General features: G+C 47.1%; 1 protein-coding gene across 13 annotated transcripts in view; it reads right to left on the bottom strand.

Annotated features, from left to right (window-relative positions):
• Nucleotides 1–21128, bottom strand: part of ZMYND8 (zinc finger MYND-type containing 8) — a 126611-nt gene that overhangs the window by 33531 nt on the left and 71952 nt on the right. For all 13 annotated transcript variants that reach the window (XM_060030677.1, XM_069541464.1, XM_069541465.1 and 10 more), the window contains 3 exons: nucleotides 12624–12764; nucleotides 3383–3535; nucleotides 241–753 (listed from right to left, as the gene is read on the bottom strand). In XM_060030677.1, the coding sequence (XP_059886660.1) occupies nucleotides 241–753; nucleotides 3383–3535; nucleotides 12624–12764 (807 nt within the window). The remainder of the gene's footprint in view (nucleotides 1–240; nucleotides 754–3382; nucleotides 3536–12623; nucleotides 12765–21128) is intronic.

The raw sequence follows: 21128 nt of genomic DNA, 5'->3' as shown, positions 1-21128 counted from the left end.
AGAGACTTATTTTTCTGTGCTCAAAATCAGCCACATCGGGTACTGAGCAGGTGAAAGGTGCGCAGGCTTAGTTTAAGTCCTGGTCCAGCTCAGTAACTAGCTGGGTGACCTGGAGCCAATCCAAGCTTTGCTACGCCACCCTTTGTGATGGGAGAGGGTCACCTGACTTGAGATAACACAAATTGCAAGGTGGCATTCTAAAACCAAATCAAGAAACCAGAAACGGGTACAATCACTTACCCTCCTGCTTGGGAGACGGTTCTTTGGGTTCCTTCTTATTTTTTCGACCCTCCCGCCCAGAATGGTCTTCTCCTAAATCTATGACAAGTTCGCTCTCTGAATCGGAGTCCAGGCCCAAATGCACTGTTGGGGAATCCGTCTCATCTTTTCCCTTCAGCTTATCCTTTGTGGGATGAGGCAAGGGTTTTGCTTTGTCTGAAAAGTCCTTGTCGGGCTGAGGGCTAGTCTTCTCCTTGGCCAAGCCTGGGTCTGCTTTCTCGCTGGCTGGCGACGTGCTGACTTTCAGCTCCTCTTTTGTCTCCATGGGGTTTGCCAGTTTGGGCTTTTTTTTGACAGCAGATGGCTCTTTGTCCATCTGAGCATCCTCTTTGTCTTCGGCATCTTCCGGCTCATTCTTGGACCTCTGCTCCTCATCACTGATAGAGTCACTACCGCTACTATCTGACTTCTCGGAATCCTCAGAATCGCTGTGTTCTACAGCCGTATAAACATCTTCTGAGATTTCATTTATGCCTAAATTCAAAAAGAAAACCCAGCATGTGGCGTACTCACAAAATAAAGAGCAGGACCAAAAAATCACAACCATTTTCCACGCCCAACGCTGGAATAAAAAAAAAAAAAACATTTCAAATCGCATCACACTGGCCTGGTGGGGTTAGCAGTGCGCTCAAGCTGCAGCTGACGACAGCCGACAAATGGAACTTGTCTGCAAAGGGTTTTAGTTATTGACATTCAAAGATGACATGGGACCAAACAACATGAATTTCGAAGTTATCCAGAGTTCAATCTTTGCATTATGGATAACTCACTGGGACACTGACAAGGGGAGGGATGGAAGGGAAGGAATGCCAGACCTGCGCTGTTAAAACAGATCCATTTTACGGATTAGAAAATAGAGACCCAGAGAAATCACTTGTTCTAGGACACAAAGAAAACCAAGACAGAGAAGCGAGGCCAGAACCCTGGGCTCCTGACTCGCCACCAACACTCTTCCCACAAATTCCCAAAGCGTTAAAGTCCTTTACCCTTTGTGTCCAGGACTCAAAGAAATAAACCAAAGCCTTAAAGCGGAGGTTGCAAACTCATAGCCCATGAGCCACATCTGGCGAGCAGACGTGTTATTTAGGAAGCAATGGTTTGACCCAATGCTTTTGGGTATTTTGTTATTTGCTGGCTTTTTTTTTTAAACTTAGAACTTGCTGGCCAGTTCACAAATCAGGAGATCTCACAGAAATCAAGATGGCGGGCTTGTGCTGAAACAGCAGCAGATCTGGCCTCTCTGGGTCACAGGCCTGCAAGGCTCGCTGGGGCTGAGAGCCACTGGCCCCTTCAGGTGGGGGAGCACTGCCTACAGGTGACCCAGCTGCCCGGTCCCCATCTTGCTCCCTGAACTGAGGCAGAGTCAACTGTCACTGTGTTTGCATTGTTTTTCTACATGCAATGGAGTCAAGAGGAAAGCCATCCATTTCCATGTCTCTATCAAAAGGGAAAAAGATAAAACGGCAGGACTTTCATACATATACAGACAAAAATGGGCAAAAGTATATTTCTAACAACAGTTCCATTTAACCCATTTATGCTTCCTGCTCTCGGGAATGGGTGTCCTCCGTCTGTAGGTAAATAATGCTACACCCTAAAATTTTGAAGAGGAAATCCTCATCAACTCTGTGTTTCCCTCATTCTAGAGCAACGGTTATCGTGAGTGGGGTCACTATCCTGACCCAGACACACGGAAGGGAAACTCTTAAAAGGGTAAGAGCCACGAACAGCCCCGCAGGATCATGAGTGAATTATACCCACTTCCTCCAGGGCTCAGTCAAAACTGAAAGAATCAAAACACAAAAACCCAGATCTGGTTTAACTTCTGGATCCTAGGGTTTATGCGACTGTTAACTAATGGTCGGATGCCAGGACAAGCATGACCACACATGTGATAGGAAAAGCTTGGGTACTGGAGCCCAAAGGATATGAATTCAAATCTTGCTCCTCTGCTTTTATTAGCTGTGTGACCCTGAACGAATGAACTACCTGAGACTCAGTTTCTTCACCTGAAAATGGTGTTGATAATAGTATCGACCTCCCAGGACAATCTATGCACAGTGCATGTGGCATAGGAAGCCCTCGGTAAATGGAAATATTAAAATTCTTATTAACGGTAATAAACCAAGGAGTTAGACCAGCTGCACGGAAGGACCCAAGAGGGGTGTCTAAATGGCCTACAAAATTTCATCCAAACAAGCAACCCAGCAAGGAATGCTTTCCTCTGACAGCCTGGATGACTCCCAACTATAACTCTTTTCTCACCCAAAGGTCCAGAGAAACCACTGACATGTAAACCTCACCTTGGACTGGCTTTCTCTCCTGAGACCCAGCTGGCCCCTACTTCTTTATAAATACCTTCCTGGCTTTATTTACCTATTCAACAAATATTCCAGAGCATTACTATGTGTATAAGACCAAGTACACCTTGGAGAAGGCAAATCCTTATAAGGCAACCTCCCTGCCCTCAAGGAGCTTCCAGTCCAGTTTGGGAGGGATACCACCACACAAAGGAACCACTGATGTTTCAGAGACATAAGGTAGCAAAGGAGGGCAGATGGGGAGGGCAGTCAGGGGAGACTTCCTGGAGGAGGTGATGCCCGAGCTCAGCCTTTGGGACAGGATTCAGGTAGGCAGTGTAAGAAAGCAGCAGCACAGGGAAGAGGAAAGGAGACGACAGATACAGAAGCAGGATGGATGTGCCGAGGGGGAAGCGGCCTAGCCTGGAGGGGGAGGGTTTGTGTTGGACACTTGTGGGATACACTTGACCCTGAAGTGGAGACACTGACGTGAGCAGAGAGGAAGCACAAAGGCAAGCTCAGGAGGCTCTTTCTGCTTCCAAACTTTCTTACAACCTGCACCTCGAGTTGGCAGGCCGCCACAAAGAATACACTCTGAGGAATTCAAAAAGCCCTTCTGAACAATTAACTAGCAAATCTGAAATATTCTGCCATGAGTAGAAATCTATTTTTGTTGAACAAACAACTCAAGGTTAAACCAGCTGCGAAAAAGGCAGCCAGGATGGGGCTTTAATTTCATCCGGGTGGTTTCCCTAAAAAGAGTAATGATGGTGATGATGAGGTAAGCAAACCGAGAGACATACCTAATTGTGCTTTGCAACTCTCTATCGTCTTATCAAGATTTAGCTGGAATCTGCTGCGAATCTGCCGCTTGGGAGAGATGAGAGGCACAGGGGCCGACTGCTGCTGGACCGACTCACTCAGCTCCTTCAGATCCATCTCGGCCTTGCTTCGATCTGGAAGACACCATCACACCCTCGTAAGACCAGGCACTGGAGGGAATAGCAGACAATGCTCATCACTTAGCTTCCTCCTCAAAAACACCCTTAGGAGCCCGAGAGGAAAAAAAACCTAAGACGTTTTTGTCATTCGTCCCAACGATATCATCTGCTGGACGGCCTGGGCTCACTTGGAGATAAGAGCCTGAGAGAACATTTGGCAGGTTTCTACTGAACCATCGCCTGGGTTGCTCTCCATGGTGAAAATGCACAATCCCAGCCAGAAGGCTGGTTGTCTGTGACCCTCAGCATCATTATGGATCCTCCAAAGCCAAAGGTTACAGTAATATGTTCCATCTCAACAGCAGCAGATAAAGTGACACTGAGTCTGGCCAGTTTGCTTTGAATTCCAGGCCCAGATCAGAGAGGGCCTGTATCCGAGAGAGGCGCCGAGCCTCGCAGAGAGAACACATTGATAAGAGAGAGAACCAGCTCCTTGTTCACCATGGAGACTTCAATCTTCATTCTTAGTCGACTCAGTCTGGAGCTCAAATTAGAAAGAAAGAGAACACACAAGATAGGCAGACCCTCCAGCCAGTGTGCTGTACCTCCCTTTGGCTCACAGCATCTATCTGAGGAATGGGCAACAGATTAGCCTTGGATATGAACCTGTGTCTTCTTGCTTCACTCTAACCCCAGGCAAAGGTCTCTGCCTAATGACTCAGGCCCAGAGGTCCTACTTCCGCTACTTCTGCCATGGGTTCTTTGCACGACCAAACTGGCCCAGGTTCCAAAGGGTCCGTGAGCTTGCACTTCTTGAATTCCTTCCCCACCTCCTCTGCTGCCTCCTCTAGTGGCCCCCAAAACATAAAAAGGGGACCAAATGGTGGTGACTGCAAAGGCTCAGAAAGCAATGAGAGACTGTCTTTCGCCCTGGCATCCCCTCCAACACACCCTCGAGCAGAGAATGCGGGTGTCCAACCTACCCTGGCCAATCCGAGAAAGCAGGTCCGAAAGGATGTGGCATCCACCAAGGGCAAAGATAAGCCACCTGTGAGCTGGTTCTACCAGCTGTGAGCTCACTCCCTGACTTCTCTCCACCCCCCTGCTACCCTCCACCCCAAACCATCAGGCTGTTACAGAGACCGAGATGCAGACTGAGAGCTGGATTGCAAAGGCCCTCCAAAGCCTGCGCTCTCCCCGCTCGACCTGACCCTCGCACCCTGCCCTACACCCAGGAAGGGACGCGTGCTCTCACAACGCATGCCGGAGATTCATTCCTTTAAGGGGATCAGAGGTCTCCCCAAAGCCCCACCCAACTCACTCGTAGGTGATTGGAGCCACAAATCGCTCCCATTTCATTCATCACCATAATGAGGTAAGATGAGAAAGGGCCCTGTCCCCAAAACACACTTGCGGTTCGTCACCAGGGAGACCAAAAGTGAGCTTTCAAAGCAAACAGGGACACCATCCTTGTCATTAAAGAAATGGCTCTTAAAAACATCCCCGTGTGTGCGCATGTGCATGCATGTGTTTGTCTGGTGTGTGTGCATGTGTTGATCGGGGACTCTTCAGAGAACCTATCAAGGCCAGCATTGAAGATGCTTGCGGGGGGGACGGTTGAATGCACAACTATTTCAGACGAGGGAAGAATATTCAATTTTACTGGAGAAGCACCTTACAAAGAGAACAGAGAGAGTGAAACAGGGATAGAACAGCAAAAACAGGAGGAAGAGGAGAAGGACTGGGGAACATAGAAAGAAAAAAGGGAAGATCCAATTAAACAGCAGTATGATCAGGACTTACGGACTTCAACACCTGAGCTGCAAACATGACAGTAGAAGGGGAAAGACAGGAGGCCCGTCTGGTCATTTCTGCTCTCAGAAATGAGGAAGCACACTGCATTCTGGAGGGAAAAGGCAGCCTTTTCAAGCATCAAGCTGGAAAAGAAGTATCTCACAAAAATACTTCCCATGAAGGGGGGTAGCAGGAGATGGCAGTGCTGCCCACGTGACAGGAGGACACTCTGTCCTCAATAACACTCCCATGTGGTTAGATTCCACACAGCAGTTACCAGGCAGGGGTCAGCCAACTTTTTCCATAAAGGGCTGGAGAGTAAATTAAATTAGGCTTTGCAGGTGTACAGGCTCTGCTGCAAAAGCAACCATAAAATGATGTGCTAAATAAATGGATGTGGCTATGTTCCAATAAAACTTTATTTACAAAAACAAGTCGGAGGCCAGACTTGGTCCACAGGCTGGAAATTTTGCCAGCCCCTGTACTAGTCCAGTGACTGCTAACCTTAGCTGCACACTGAGACCGCCCCCCTCCCAGCCCGGAGCTTTAAAGAAAAAAATCCTGATGCCTCAGCCCCACCCCCAGAGACTGAATTCACTGGCGAGGGGGAGGCCTGAGTATTGGCCCTTTAAAAGTTCCCCAGGTATTCTAATTGGCAGGTTAGGCTGTGAGCCCCTGTACTGGACCAATCCTGTCTGTGAGTAAAGGAAATGCCTCATGATTTGCCTTAACCCTTGTGTACCTAAACCTCGGGGATCATAAAAATAGATCTACACATCACCAGAATAACCGAGTGTGTGTGTGCACACGCGTGTGTACCGGTGTGGGTCTGCAGTAAATGCAATCTCTTAACTTTAGCCTAAAGCCTGAATATTCATAATCAAGAGGAATGAAAAGAAGGTGAAGCATTTCATTTCACAAAATAAGGTTTCTCGGGTCAATGAGCCACCGTAACGTTTATTCTAAGAAGAAACCACCGAAAGCCTGGGAGGGGGCTAATCATCAGGTCCCTGGGAGCAGACTTTTAGGAGTTTAGCCAAATGTAATTATCTTTCTCCAACTTTCAGCTGTGTGTGAACTCGACTCTCCTCCGCAAGGAGAAAAGAAGAGCTTCTCTTTCTCATTTAGCTCCTAGCAGCTTATCAGGACTCCTTCCACCTCTGCCCTTCTATATCGGGAATATCTGCGGAATCCACCCTTGCTGCCAACATTGTGAACTTTTCAGCTGATATGAAGACAGCTGAGGCTATAAGTGGAAACCGGGGATAAAAAAAAAAATACCCGCACTAGAGAAAAGAGGCACGATCTTCCATTGCTGGAGGGAGCGTGAATCAGAGCCACCCTTTAGAGGGCGATCTAGCAGCCTCTCTCCAAATGTCAACAGCACATGGCCTCTGACCGTCAGGTTCCACTTCTAGGAATGTATCCTGCGGATTCACTCCCACGTGGGCACAAGGGTCTTCACTGCAGCTATTTCCAACAGCAAAAAATGGAAAACTACTCAATAAATAAGGTGCCTGGATAAATAAGTTACAGTTTACCTTTAAACGGAAAAAAATACAGCTGCTAAAATAACACAGGGGCAGAGCTCTCTACGTGGTGATACGGAAAGCCCATCTGTTTAAGGAAAAGGAAAATAATCAGTAAAGGACATTAGCATTGGTGTGTGGGAGAAAAGAAGGAAAGGGAATACAGAGATACAAATATATGTGTTCTTGGGGCTTCTCAACGCTGACATGTGGAGCTGGATAAGTCTTTCTTTTGCGGGGTGGGGAGGTCAGGGTAAGGGCCGGGAGCTGTCCTGGGCACTGTAGGATGTTTGAGAGCAACCCTGGCCTCCACCCACTAGATGCCAGTAGCACCCATATCCCAGTTGGGATAATAAACAGGTGTCTAGACATTGCCAAATGGGGACCAAATCACCCAGGCTGATGTCTAGAAGCGCTCCCCAAGGAGACTAAAAAAGAGCCAACAGAGTCAGAGGATGACAAAACAAAAAAAAAGACCCAACAGTGGTCACCCTTTTTTTGGGGGTGAATAAGGGGGTCACAGAAACAGGTGATCAGAGGTTACAGGTAGACTGGCTTTTCAGTAGACATCTTTCTGTACTTTGAAATTTCTCTTACCGTGTGCATTCATTACTTATAAAAACAAAACTTTTTTTCTTCAATCGTGTGACTCCACAAAAATCAGAAGGCCCTAACGGACAGCCGAGCCATCGCCACGGTGCCCTGACGGAAGACAAGCCACTATGAGGTGAGAGCAACAGCCATCAAAACAAAATGTTTTAAAAGAAAACTATAAGCACTTCTTGTTTTTAGTTTAAAAAAAAAATCTCCTTTAGGGCTTCCCTGGTGGCGCAGTGGTTGAGAGTCCGCCTGCCGATGCAGGGGACACAGGTTCGTGCCCCGGTCCGGGAAGATCCCACATGCCGCGGAGCGGCTGGGCCCACGAGCCATGGCCGCTGAGCCTGCGCGTCCGGAGCCTGTGCTCCGCAACGGGAGAGGCCACAGCTGTGAGAGGCCCACGTACCACACACACAAAAAAAATAACAATAATAATAAAAAAAGAAAACTATAAGCACTTCTTTTTTTTTAGTTTAAAAAAAAAAAATCTCCTTTATTCAAAAGGTGTAGGCAGACTATAACGAATGGTCTTCTAGGAGGCACAAAACAGCAGCTCCGTCAAGGGAACAACGTCCTTCAGACGAGAGACCCTGGCAGACGCTCTTATCCATCAGTCAAGCAGAGACCTTCCCCACCTCGTTCACTATTTTTAAAAAAAATATCAAGACAACATCTGGGCAACCGGGGTACCCAGCCCTGCATCCACGTCCTCAAAGTCTCACTTTCTGCAGAGAAAAGAAAGCAGGCCTGACAACAGCAACAGTGGAAGAATAAACAAGCAGAAAGCCTTCAGGTCTGACTACGTTCCATCGTCGGCATCTCTGACGGAGCATCAAGGCACATTTCTGTCACTAACAGGACGACTCAACTGCTGCGTTTGTTGAGCCAAAAGCAAACACCGTGTGCGAGAGGAGAGAGGATTCCCAGAGAAAGCACACAGGAGTCTAGAGGAAGGAAAGAGCCACTCTGGTCCCCTCTCCCCCTGCGCCATAAACTCATTCTTATTCGGGACTTATTTTGTAACTGCCGTAGACGCACAGAAGGGGGCTGGAACCTGGCCTGGCTCCTTATTTTAGAGCAGAGAGAAGGGGCCCAAGACAGCAAATGAGGCCCGGTGTGTTGGCGTGCAGGGCCTTCCCCTCCGTCATGCAGCAAAATAAATTGTAAGAGAAAAGCCCACGGGCTGGTGGTTGTATTTTTGGTTGTACTTGTTTCTTCGGCCTAAATAGAGATTTTTATTTTTACTTTTTATTTTTGATCCCGCACCTTGCGGGATCTTAGTTCCCCTATCAGGGATCGAACCCGCACCCTCAGCAGTGAAAGCACCGAGTCCTAACCACTGGACCGCCAGGGAATTCCAAATAGAGGTGGTTTTTTGTTTTTTGTTTTTTGCGGAACGCGGGCCTCTCACTGTTGTGGCCTCTCCCGTTGCGGAGCACAGGCTCCGGACGCGCAGGCTCAGTGGCCATGGCTCACGGGCCCAGCCGCTCCGCGGCATGTGGGATCTTCCCGGACAGGGGTGCGAACCCGTGTCCCCTGCATCGGCAGGCGGACTCTCAACCACTGCGCCACCAGGGAAGCCCCCAAATAGAGGTTTTTAATGAAACTGACGGTCAACTTTTAAAACCTAGAAGAGTTCACATAAAAAATCTGGATTGCTGTTTTTTCTTGAAAATTCAGAGTTGGACAGCACAGGTTCAACTTGTGGGAGCTGCTTCCTTTAGAAAGGCACTTTGTCCTTCATGCGACCGTCCATCCAAACCTTCACCTGACCCCTGACCCTACAGCTGGGCAGACTAACCCAGCAGCACAAAGAGGCACAGTGGCGAGGGCCCATGAAAATCAAAACACGCCCTTGTCCTGCAGCATTTCAGTCCTCGTATCTCAGTTAAAAGTCCGAGATACACACAGACAAGCCCGAGTCTAAAGGCCAAACTCAACCACAAACCACGTGTTGATCCTGGGTAGGTAACTTTGCTTCTCTGTGCAATGGGGTTATTACCTTACCTTGAAGGTCGCTGTATTTTTTTTTAATACTTTTAACTTACAGAAAGTAAAATTCACCTTTTGGAGAATATATGACTTTTAACACCTGCAATAGATGCGAGTAGCCACCAGCACAAACAGAATGCAGAACAATTCCATCTACCAAAGAATCCCTTTGTGATGTGTAGTCAAACCCTCCCCAACTCCCAGCAAGCACTGATCTTTCTTCCATCTCAGTAATTTTGCCTTTTCCAGTTATTTTTTTTAATGAAACACTGTTTTGTTAGATACAATGATGTCATTATGATCCCTAGCACTGTCTCATTTCTGTCTGTTCAAAGCAGTTACATGGATGCCAGACATCAAGTCCCATGAGAAGTATTCAGCATTTCCCTCCACTTTCTTATTTTTCTACCCATCCACGGCACTTTTCACCAATCCCTACCTGATCCTCTTGCCACTGGGTAACTGAAATTCCTACCCATAAAACGCCACATTCCCTATGCATTTGTTTCCGCTGACAAAACGAGGCATTGGTCCCAGGAATGGAAAGAGCTGGCGGGGAGCTTCTGCACAGGAGAGCCTTGTACTCTGCCGTGCCCACCTCCAATACACAACCCACGAAAAAAACCTTTCACTCCCACGCGTGGGTCAAGCCAAATGGAAAAACCCAGAGCATCACACAGACGCCCAAGGACAGCCCGGTTTACGGAAGGAGCTACTCCTGCCACACATGACTGGCAGAGAGGAAGCATGACTGTGAGAACGTCTCTGTACAGCTTTCTTTTCGGGGGTGCAGAGGTGGGAGGAGGGTGTGAGAAAGCAAACCACACTGCTGAGAACGATGAGTGTTCCCCAGGGGAACGGATGGGTCCCCGTGGGTTCAAGTGAAGAATTCCCACCAGCCAACCTGAGCTGGAGCCCCTCAAGCCACCACCCGGACTGTCCCATCACTTCCGGGCTGCACGACCTGGTGACCTGTGTAAATGAGGCCCCAGCCTCCATGGAAACACAGGCTCCCTCCAGCCCGGCCACCTCTGGCTCTGTAATCCCAGATCCTAGGGTCGCCTCTCCAGTGCTCTGTTTCTCCATCTGAAAATGACATCTCAGGACAAGATGAACCCAGAGGGCTGTGACCACCAGAGGCTGTGGATTCAGGCCGGAGCATCACTCCACAAGGGTGGCCGCCCCTCCCTTCCTGAAACCCGGTATACTCAAGGCCTCCGGAGTAGGCCACACTCCCCGAGTGTTGCTTTCTCCTCGTTCCCCTGCGCTTTCTCAGCCTCCTCTGCTCACTTTTCCTGAGGTCTAACATGTGCAAGCGGCCCAGGCCCCTCACTCCTTCTTTATGCTCTGGACCAGGGTCTCTCAGCCTCAGCACTGTTGCCACTGCGGCTGGATAATCCTCTGTCGTGGTGGGCTCTGTCCCACGCGTTGTAGGAAGTTTAGCAGCATCCTTGGTCTGCAACCACTAAAGGAATGCCAGCAGCGTCCCCCACTCTCCGCCTCCCCTGAGTTATGAGAACTACTGCTTGAACCCAATCCCACGTATAAATCAAGATTCCCAGAATTACACCTCCTGCCCTGACCTGGCCTGACTCAGCCTCCAATTGCCTTCATGACCTCTCCACCTAGGAATTTAGCTGGCATCTCAAACTTACAGAATCGAAAGCTGAACTCTTGGCTCCCATTCTCCTGCCATAACCAAATCTGTCAACACAGGCGCAACCCAGTAAATCTCTGCTGGGGGGGCCTGTACTAGATGCTAGTGGTGAGAGCCCACCCCACCCCCACGTTGTAACAACCGAAAATGTCTCTGGACACTGCTAAGTATCCTCTGGGGGGTCGGGGGAACTGCCCCTGGTTAAGAATGGCTGACACAGGCTCTTCCCAACACAACACCCTGAGAGGTCCTTCCAAAATGCCCAGTCAGTTCACATCCCTCCTCTGCTCAAATGGTCCCACACCAAGGTCCATGAGGTCCCTGTGTTCTCTGACCTCATCTCCCCTTCACCCACTAGGACACGTCACCCGGGCTTCCTTGCCATTCCTATAACACACCAAGTTCATCCTGACCCTAAGGCCTTGGATTTCCTGTTCCTTCTAGAATGTTCTTCCTCTGAACACCGACATGGCTGGGTTTTCTTGTCATGCAAATCCTTGGCCAGGTATCACCTCCTCAGAGGCCTTCCCTAACCACTGCCTCTTGCTCCTCCCACCCCCATCCTGCCCAGCTCTCTCCCTGTCATATGAATACCTTTTACCTTCCATGATGACCTGACCTCTCTTAGTTTTTTTAGCTTGATTATTATTTCTCCCTCTCTAGAACCAAGCTGTGTAAGAGAGCAGGGCCCTCACTCACCACTGTCCGCCCCAGGTCTAAAACAGTGCACAGCACATAACAGATGCTCAATAAAAATCAGGGCTCATGACTGAATGGCTTAATAAAATAGCTTCCTAGTTGGGTGTTTAGCATTTCTGGTGCTAATTTTTGTTAAAGACTTTGGCCTAAGGTAATGCTTTCAAAAGAACCAACTGAAACTCAATGAGTTTAAAAAAAAAACAAAAAAACTACTACATCAAGGATGAAGACTAGCATTAAAAAAAAAAAAAAGAATTAAAACAACATGTCAGAACGCACTATACATAAGAAAAATAAATACTGAATCATAAAACAATATATACCGTGTGTGTCTGTGTGTGTGTGTCTGTGTGTGTGTGTGTGTATACACACATATATATATAACTTTAAATATACGTATTTACAAATATAAGAACTGTGTTACTGTGGTCCAAGGCTGTAAACACTGGCCTAAGGTATTTCAAGATAAAACAGCCTTGCATGTCAACAAGCTCTGGGAAATCCCTTGCTAGTTCCTCGTACTGATCTCTCTTCATCTCCATCCACTGTACCTTTTCAAAATTTTGTACACAGAAAAGAGTTCAGGGTTCAAGAACCACACACAGGGACTTCCCTGGAGGTTCAGTGGTTAAGACTCCACACTTCCAACGCAGAGGACACAGGTTCGATCCCCGGTCAGGGAACTAGGATCCCACATGTCGTGCGGCCAAAAAAAATTAAAATACCAATCTTTTTTTAAAAAAAAAAAAAAGAACCACACACAAAAGAGGACATTACAACTTGCAGAAATACTCATAGCTGCTACGGAAAGAGGCTTCCCAAAATTCCAACTGACCCAGGTTAAGATTCAGGATGCTTCCCGTGGTGGACGTCTTGTCTGTTTTCGTCGTGATTGGTGTTGATACTTGAGGAGAGAAAGGTTTCGGGCTGCCAGATAAACTCCCCGCTTGTCCTGTCTTGGTGGAGGCTGGTGAAGCTGAAAAAGTAAGTTACTCGTTAAAAGAGAGATTTACAAATAAAGAAACATATAAAGCTTGTAGGTGTGGGGCAGGGAGGAGAGTACAGAAATTCTATTTGATTTCAACCAGGCCGCCAGAGCAACAGAGGGGGTTGGAGCAGGAAGGGCTGGCTATGTAATTCAAGCAAAGGGCTTTAACTCGATGTTAAAGCCACGAAGGAAGAAGGCCGCCCCAGTCATTCTATTAAACACAAAGCTCTAAGACAAATCGGCTAAGCTGCCACTGAAATTGGTTTGGCCCATTCACGGGTGTAAATCTCAAAACAAACAGCGATTAAACCAGCCCCCGCCTCGGTCCAGATGCAGAGACCAGAGCCAAGCTTACAAATGGCATGTTGTCCATTTGTGGGAGACGCAGGGGCCAGTTCACCCAGCCACTGCACCTGCCAGGGGCCAGCTCCACCCCTTGGGAGCTCGCAGGCTTCTCATTTCAAAGGTCCTGCAATGCTGAACGAAGCCAAACTCCACAACAGATGGAGTGAGGGTGCTGTTGGTAAATTACCTCCCTCCTTACTGGGTTTCAAACTTTTATAGGAGGATAGAGTCGTACCTATGCCTGAGTCTTAAAAATACCTTAAAACTCCCAACTTCCTGCTCCCCTGAGCAGGTGGGGGAAGAGAGAACAGAAACCAAACCATTTAACAAAACAAAGTGTTCAGATGGGCCAACTGGGGCCTCCCAAAGACCTTTTAGATCCTGCCCCTTTGCTGAAGTGGCTCTGTATTATTGGGCTGTCCTGTTACCATAAACGTGTGACAGGCATTCAAATGGCCAGCTCCCCTCAGATGTGCAAGAAACCTCAAGAAAGCTGTTTATGGTGATGGGGTTAGACTCGCGACATCGCAGGGACTTCACAAGTGCTTGGACACGCTGCTGCGTTCTTGCCTTGGTTTCCTCATCTGCCAAATGGGGATCCTCAGAGTCAGGATTCAATGGGTTAAACTCTACACCAGCTCTACTAGTCAACATACATGAGCTAGCCTCAGCTCCAGCGCCAGGACCTGCCAACACTATTTTTAATGCAACAGAGTGGGAAAGACTCTAGATGTAGGGAGAAGTGGATTAAAGCATGGATCAGGAGCCAAAAGAGAGGTTCAAATCCCAGCTCTGTGGACGTGCTGTGTGACCTTGGGCAAGTGACCTGATGTCTCTGAATCTCCTTTCCTGATAGCTACAAAGAGGGATACTAATAATATAATACAAAAGGATTGATTAAAGTACCTAACTCATGAGACTTCCCCGGTGGCGCAGTGGTTAAGAATCCACCTGCCAATGCAGGGGACACGGGTTCCAGCCCTGGTCCGGGAAGATCCCATGTGCCGTGCGGCAACTAAGCCCATGTGCCACAACTACGGAGCCTGAGCTCTAGAGTCCGTGAGCCACAACTACTGAAGCCCGCGTGCCACAACCACTGAAGCCTGTGCACCTAGAGCCCATGCTTTACAACACGAGAAGCCACTGCAACGAGAAGCCCGCGCACCGCAACGAAGAGCAGCCCCCACTCGCCGCAACTAGAGAAAGCCCGCGCACAGCAACAAAAACCCAACGCAGCCAACAAATAAATAGAAAGATAAATAAATAGAAAGATAAATAGAAAAATAAAGGTGTTTCAAAAGATTTAAGTATCACCAATAAAATCCTTAGTATTAGGATTTTTAATTATTATTCATTCATTTATGTTCTGTTTCCAAAAGAGATCTGCAGTGGCTGAAAAGATCAGTGCAGTGTATTCCCTCCACAAGGATTAAAGACCAGAGTCTTTCTAATTGTATTCCCTTAAGCAAACTAGCAAGTGGGTCTCGCAGGGAGGGTCTTAGCATACTAGCAGAAGCACTGCTTGGGGCTGCAGGGAACTTTGACAAGGAAGACTAACCCTAAAGGGTAGCGGGAACCAAAACCACACAAAGGTGCGGGGTCACACAGAGAACTCAAGCAAGGGAGTCCACGTTCCCCTATTTAACAGTTCAAGTTACATAGTAAGAAGGAGAGGCTGGCAGGTGGTCTAGCAGAGCCCTACCCCCCGCTGTGGGCCTGCAGGGAATTTACCAAGAACACAGGGAGACTCATTAGTTTTCTTATATATATATATATGTTTGTATAGTTAAAAAATAATAACTGGAGGCTTCCCTGGTGGCGCAGTGGTTGAGAGTCCGCCTGCTGATGCAGGGGACGCGGGTTCATGCCCCGGTCCGGGAAGATCCCACATGCCGCGGAGCGGCTGTGCCCGTGAGCCATGGCCTCTGAGCCTGCGCGTCTGGAGCCTGTGCTCCGCAACGGGAGAGGCCACAACAGTGAGAGGCCTGCGTACCGCAAAAAAATAATAATAATAATAACTGGAACAACAAGCCTTCAATTTCATAGACATATAACGTTTCCTTTGTTAATAAAATTTAAGTATTGAAGGTTCAAGAGACACGTTCTAAATTTTTAAAAAATTTGAAATACAGCACTTGGATACGTGAACACCGGTTTCCCATGGAGATGGGTCTGGTTCACTTTCCACCCGGCCAGCAAAGGGCAGGGGCCACCCTCACTGGCGTCTGGTACTGCAGTGCTTCACGTAATCAGGACCAGGACAGCACCTCGGGGTCACCTAGCAACCCACGCTGCAGAACTCGCCTCTGAGAAAGTGATGGCCAGTGCCCATCCCTGGCTGCCACCTACCCCACCTCCCCAATTTGTGAAACACCTGTGTCCGTCTTGACCTCCCCACAACCACTCACCCAGTTGTTCAAGGCCAAACACGTCTACACTGTCTCAATTCCTCCTCTGCTCTCCCGCCTCAGCCTACCCAGCCCTTCAGCGAGTCCTCTGCACACCACTTCCAAAATACACCCAAATCTTCGCACTCACCTCCATCCCAATCTCCAGGGCTATCACCCTCAAGGGGCAGAAAGTAGATATTAGAGGGTGAAAAAAATCTTACTCTTTTTATAAATAAAGCACACATGCCGTACGTAAAAGGACATACAATACGTTTAAAGTTCATGAGGGTCCACTCAAGTACAGACGCCAAAGAAGTGAAAACCTATACTCAAATCCTCAAAACAGCACTATGCACAGTAATGCAAAGATGGAAACAACCCAAGTGTCCACCAACACACAGACAAGCCCTGGTATAAAGGAATGAGGTTCTGATGCACGCTGCAATGCAGGTGGCCTTGAGAACGCCACACTAAGTGAAAGGAGCCAGATACGAAGGTCATGTTTTATAGAATTTCACTGAAATGAAATATCCATGCTGAGCACGTCCATACAAACAGAACGCAGATCGATGGCTGCCAGGGGTCAGTGATGGAGCAAAGGGACAGGGGTGGGAGAGGGGGCAGGGGTGAGAAGTGGCTGCTTGGCGGGTACAGGGTTTTGTTCCGGGGTGATGGAAATGTCCTGGAACTAGGTAAGAGTGGTGGACGCACAGTGTTGTGGCTGTACTGAATGCCACTGAACTGTCTACTTTGAAATGATTAATTTTCTGTTATGTGGCTCTCACCTCCATTTTAAAAAATATTCACGGGAGGACAATTAAGAAGAAAGTGTCTAGGGGCTTCCCTGGTGGCGCAGTGGTTGAGAGGCCGCCTGCCGAGGCAGGGGACACGGGTTCGTGCCCCGGTCTGGGAAGATCCCACATGCCACGGAGCGGCTGGGCCCGTGAGCCATGGCCGCTGAGCCTGCGCGTCCGGAGCCTGTGCTTCGCAACGGGAGAGGCCACAGCAGTGAGAGGCTTGCGTACCGCAAAAAAAAAAAAAAAAAAGAAGAAGAAAGTGTCTAAAAGGGCTCCTTCGGGGGTGATGGTGAAGAAAAGGTTTGGGAAACACTGCCCTAACACATCAGTTCCCACGAAGACCCTGTAAGAGCTCCCCGCAGGTCCCCTACCACCTGCCACAGCACCCCCTCCCAGGGCACCTCCCCCCAGCAGCCGGGACAGCGCCTTAAACGAGGAAAGCAAACATCACTCCTCCACCTAAAACCATCCAGGGGCGTCCAGTTCCCCAGAATAAAAAAAAACCAATGAGACAGCTGACCTTTCCTTGCCTCATTCTGGAATCTCCAGCCACGTGGCCCCTTGTGCTTGGTCCCTCCAAGATCAAGTCCGCTCCCAACTCAAGCCTTTACACTTGGAATTTCCGAGGAAAGACACCCCACCCACCCAACCCACCACTCCCACCCAGATCATACTGGCCGGCCGTCCTCAACATTTGGGTCCAATACCACCTCCTCAGAGCCCTCCCCTGCCAGCCCCATCTAAGCTGGTCCAGGTGCCCCTTTTGCCTTGAGAATATCAGCTCCAGAACAGGCTCCTTGCCAGCCACTGACGCTGCCTGAGACATTTACAACATGAGCAGATACATGAGATGATTAACTGAAGAATGAATTCTCCGTTCCTCTTCTCATGACTGTGGTCACAATAAGCAATAAAGAAATGATAATGACAACCAATAAAACCTCTCCATTACAAAGGTGCCAACTTACACCATCTCCTCGATATTCTGCAGCTACTAAAGGCATGCTGAGTGATTAGGCAACCAAGGAAAACACATGGATAAGCAGCTCACAGAAAAATACAAATGGTCAAGAAGCACCCTGAGCTCGACATAAATAAATGTAAACTCAGGTAAGGCATATGGAGATATACAGATAAATCTCCAACCTACATACTTTTCACCTGCATGGTACACTTGTTTCAAAAATAACACCTAGTGTTCAGGGTAGGTGAGGAAAGAGGTACACTCACAGGCATCAAAAAACTATTCAGAGGCTTCCCTGGCGGTGCAGTGGTGAAGAATCCGCCTGCCAATGCAGGGGACATGGGTTCGAGCCCTGGTCCAGGAAGATCCCACATGCTGCGGGGCAACTAAGCCCGTGCACCAGAACTACCGAAGCCCGTGTGCCTGGGGGACGTGCTCTGCAACAAGGGAAGCCACCACAGTGAGAAGCCCGCACACCACAATGAAGAGTAGCCCCCGCTCGCCACAGCTAAAGAAAGCCCGCACACAGCAACGAAGATCCAACGCAGCCAAAAATAAATAAATAAATTTATATTTTAAAAAAAAGTAAAAAAAAAAAAAAAAAACTATTCAGGAGAGCAGTTAGGTGATAATGATATTAAAATTAAAGTATACCAAATGTAAAATAGATAGCTAGTGGGAAGCAGCTGCATAGCACAGGGAGATCAGCTCGGTGCTCTGTGACCACCTAGAGGGGTGGGATAGGGAGGGTGGGAGGGAGACACAAGAGGGAGGGGATATGGGGATATATGAATACGTGGAGCTGATTCACTGTTATACAGCAGAAACTAACACAACATTGTAAAGCAATTACACTCCAATAAAGATGTTTAAAAAAATAAATAAAAAGTAGATGCTTGAACACTAAAAAAAATTAAAAATAAAAAATAAATTAAAGTGTACAGGGAATTCCCTGGCAGTCCAGTGGTTAAGACTCCATGCTTTCATTGCCGAGGGCATGGGTACAATCCCTGGTCGGGGAACTAACAACCCACAAGCTGCGTGGTGTGGCAAAAAATTTTTTTTAATTTTTTTAAATATAAAAAAAAATTAAAGTATACGTAACACACGGACCCGAAGTTCCATTGCTATGAATTCACCCCATAGATATAAAAGTGCCCCTGATACTGGATATGCACGAGAAGGTTCACTGCAACAGTATTTATAATAGCAAAAGAATGGAAGATGGCTTATAAACGCCTGTTCATTAGAGACTGGCTAAATAAATAATGGAATACATACCACACAACCCTTAAAAAGAAAGACTCAGATCTCTACATCCTGACAAGAATATGTGTGGGAAAAAGAGAAAAAGGTAAAATCAAGTGTGCATAGAAATGTCCCCGTATGTGTAAATGTTTCTGAAAAGCATGCCCACATCTTTAAATGAACGTAAAATTTTTTTTTTCTAGCAGCACATCCCATAATCATGGAAACTTTGGAGAAAAACTGGAGCCCAGAAGTGGGGATAAAAAAATTAAAAACTTTAGCTTTTCCTTTATACCCTTCTATACCGCTCTAATATTGCTGGGTTTCATTTTGTTGTTTTAATTCTAACCATGTGCGTGTAGTCCTTTCATCGTTTAAAAAGAAAAAAAGGGTCAACTAGAGGCATTTAGATTATGAGCCACTTTGCGCTTTTAAAAATGCTTTTGCTTTTACTGTGGTTTTGTTGGGGGAAAAAACTTTAAAACAGGTGCAAAAATGTATTTGTTAATATAAAAAATGTAATGAAGGGAGAGGAATTCTGTAATTGCGTGACTCCGGCGAAGTTCAATCACTGATATGTTCTTGAAGACTTTTATTCATGACCATCTAGAGAAACATGGAAAATATTAAGCTGGCCAAAATGTCTACAGCACTGGGGGTTAGAAAGTGAGCAAGGACCATATAGAGAGAGATATAAATACATAATTAACATATACATGTCAGTAGTGATGAGTTGAGAAACCCTGTTTGAAATCGCTCTAGACACACATATATACATTACAGACATTAAGAAAACAAATCAATGTATCTGTTTAAAACATCTGCATTCACGACTTCATAAAATCTACCTACTACTGATGATGAGAATATGTGCACTCAAGTAGAAAGACGTCAAAGAAACACTGCTAAGTTGAAAGAAGCAAAACGTTTAGTACAATCCCATTCCATCACACACACACACACAAATTATTACTGTCATCATCACTGTGATTATATACATTAAAAAATTTTAGCCACCCAATTCTTAATAGTTGTCACCTCTCAGCGTGAAATTATGGACTATTTATTCTATAATATTAACATTTGAAAGGCATATCTTATATTCAGGGGAAAATGATGTAAAATGAAATGTAAATATTGGAGAGCTTCAAAGTTGAAGGTTAAGCAGAGTTTTATCAGGGCTGAAATTCAAAAGCACGGTCCATAAATCTATGGCTCTCAATGAGAACTGGAGTGGTGGCCATGCCCCCCAGGGGACACGTGACAATGTCTGGAGATGTTTTTGGCTGTGATAATTGTGGGCAGGGGTGTGCTACTGGCATCTAGTGGGTAGAGGCCAGGGACACTGCTAAACACCCTACAGGGCACAGGACACCACAGAGAATCATCCGGCCCAAAATGTCAGTACTGCTGAGGTTGAGAAACCCTGTTTTAAATCACCCTACAGACATTTCTGAAAGCAAAAAGACAATTGGAGATGCACGTTTCAATTAGGCCTTGAAACAGATGCCAATCCTTCTTTATAAAGTCATAAATCTTGCCCAAAGGAAGATCTAATTGCCTTTGAAGTCACAAATAATTTAATCAGATTTTACACTCTGATGTGCAATTCACAAGCAAGGGCTAAAACGCATCATTTATTATCTACGTTTACAAAACCCCCAGACTGTGCTAAGTGCCCTTCTGACTACATGAAACAGGAGTGGTAGGATTAAATTAGAAAAAAAGAAAAAAAAAAAAATTAGGAAAAAAGGCCCCTTCCCTCCCACGCACCCCAGCCCCCTGGGGGAGGCGGCAGTGGAGGATTTAATGACTCACACTGAAGTTCCTCTACTTACAAAGCCCTGGCAGCAACCTACACAATCAAAGGGCTGGCAGCATCTTGCACCACTCTTGGTGGCATGAACAAATGAGCTCCACAGCATAGAATCACTGGATGGTCTAGGACAGGACAGAAATGCTGTCCTGAATGGTTATTTAGTTCATGGAAAAGTATTCAGAACACAAGGTTAAGTTAAAAAAGAAAACCCTCAACAGTCTACACCAAACAGGTGATCCATGAAGCCGGTAGTTCACAGATGCATTTGATGCGCTCTATAGGTTTTGTTTGTTTTGTTGTGTTTTTTTTTTCAGCCACACAGCATGCCGGATCTTAGTTCCTCAACCAGGGATCGAACCTGTGCCCCCGTGCATTGGGAGCGCGGAGTCTTAACCCACTGGACCGCCAGGGAAGTCCCTATAGTTTTTTTTTTAATTTGAGCCAATGTGTAAAAGTTGGGGTAGTTTGCATTTTAAAAATATTTGAGAATTCTCTTGAACAGCCAGAAATCTGGCAACACTGAGCCACATCCCCACTTGGCTAGAACCAGCAGAGGGATCTGGTCCCCAGCGCCCTTTAAAAAAGCATACCTCTCTAGCTCAGCACACACGTATGGGAAGAGTAAGTACTGCTTCGGAAAGTGTTACACACACAAGCGCCCATGAGTGCGTCAACAGTCACGAAGACGAGCGGATTTCTGCTTTAGTTCACCCCAGTCCTTATCACTTCCAAAACTCACTCATTTCCATATCTGCCTGATCCCTGGAAGTATTTGAATTTTCAACTTGA

The sequence above is a fragment of the Delphinus delphis genome, chromosome 15, assembly GCF_949987515.2.
Source record: "Delphinus delphis chromosome 15, mDelDel1.2, whole genome shotgun sequence".
NCBI lineage: Eukaryota > Metazoa > Chordata > Mammalia > Artiodactyla > Delphinidae > Delphinus > Delphinus delphis.
The sequence above is the reverse complement of the archived record's forward strand: the minus strand, read 5'-3'. Positions and strand labels throughout refer to the sequence as shown.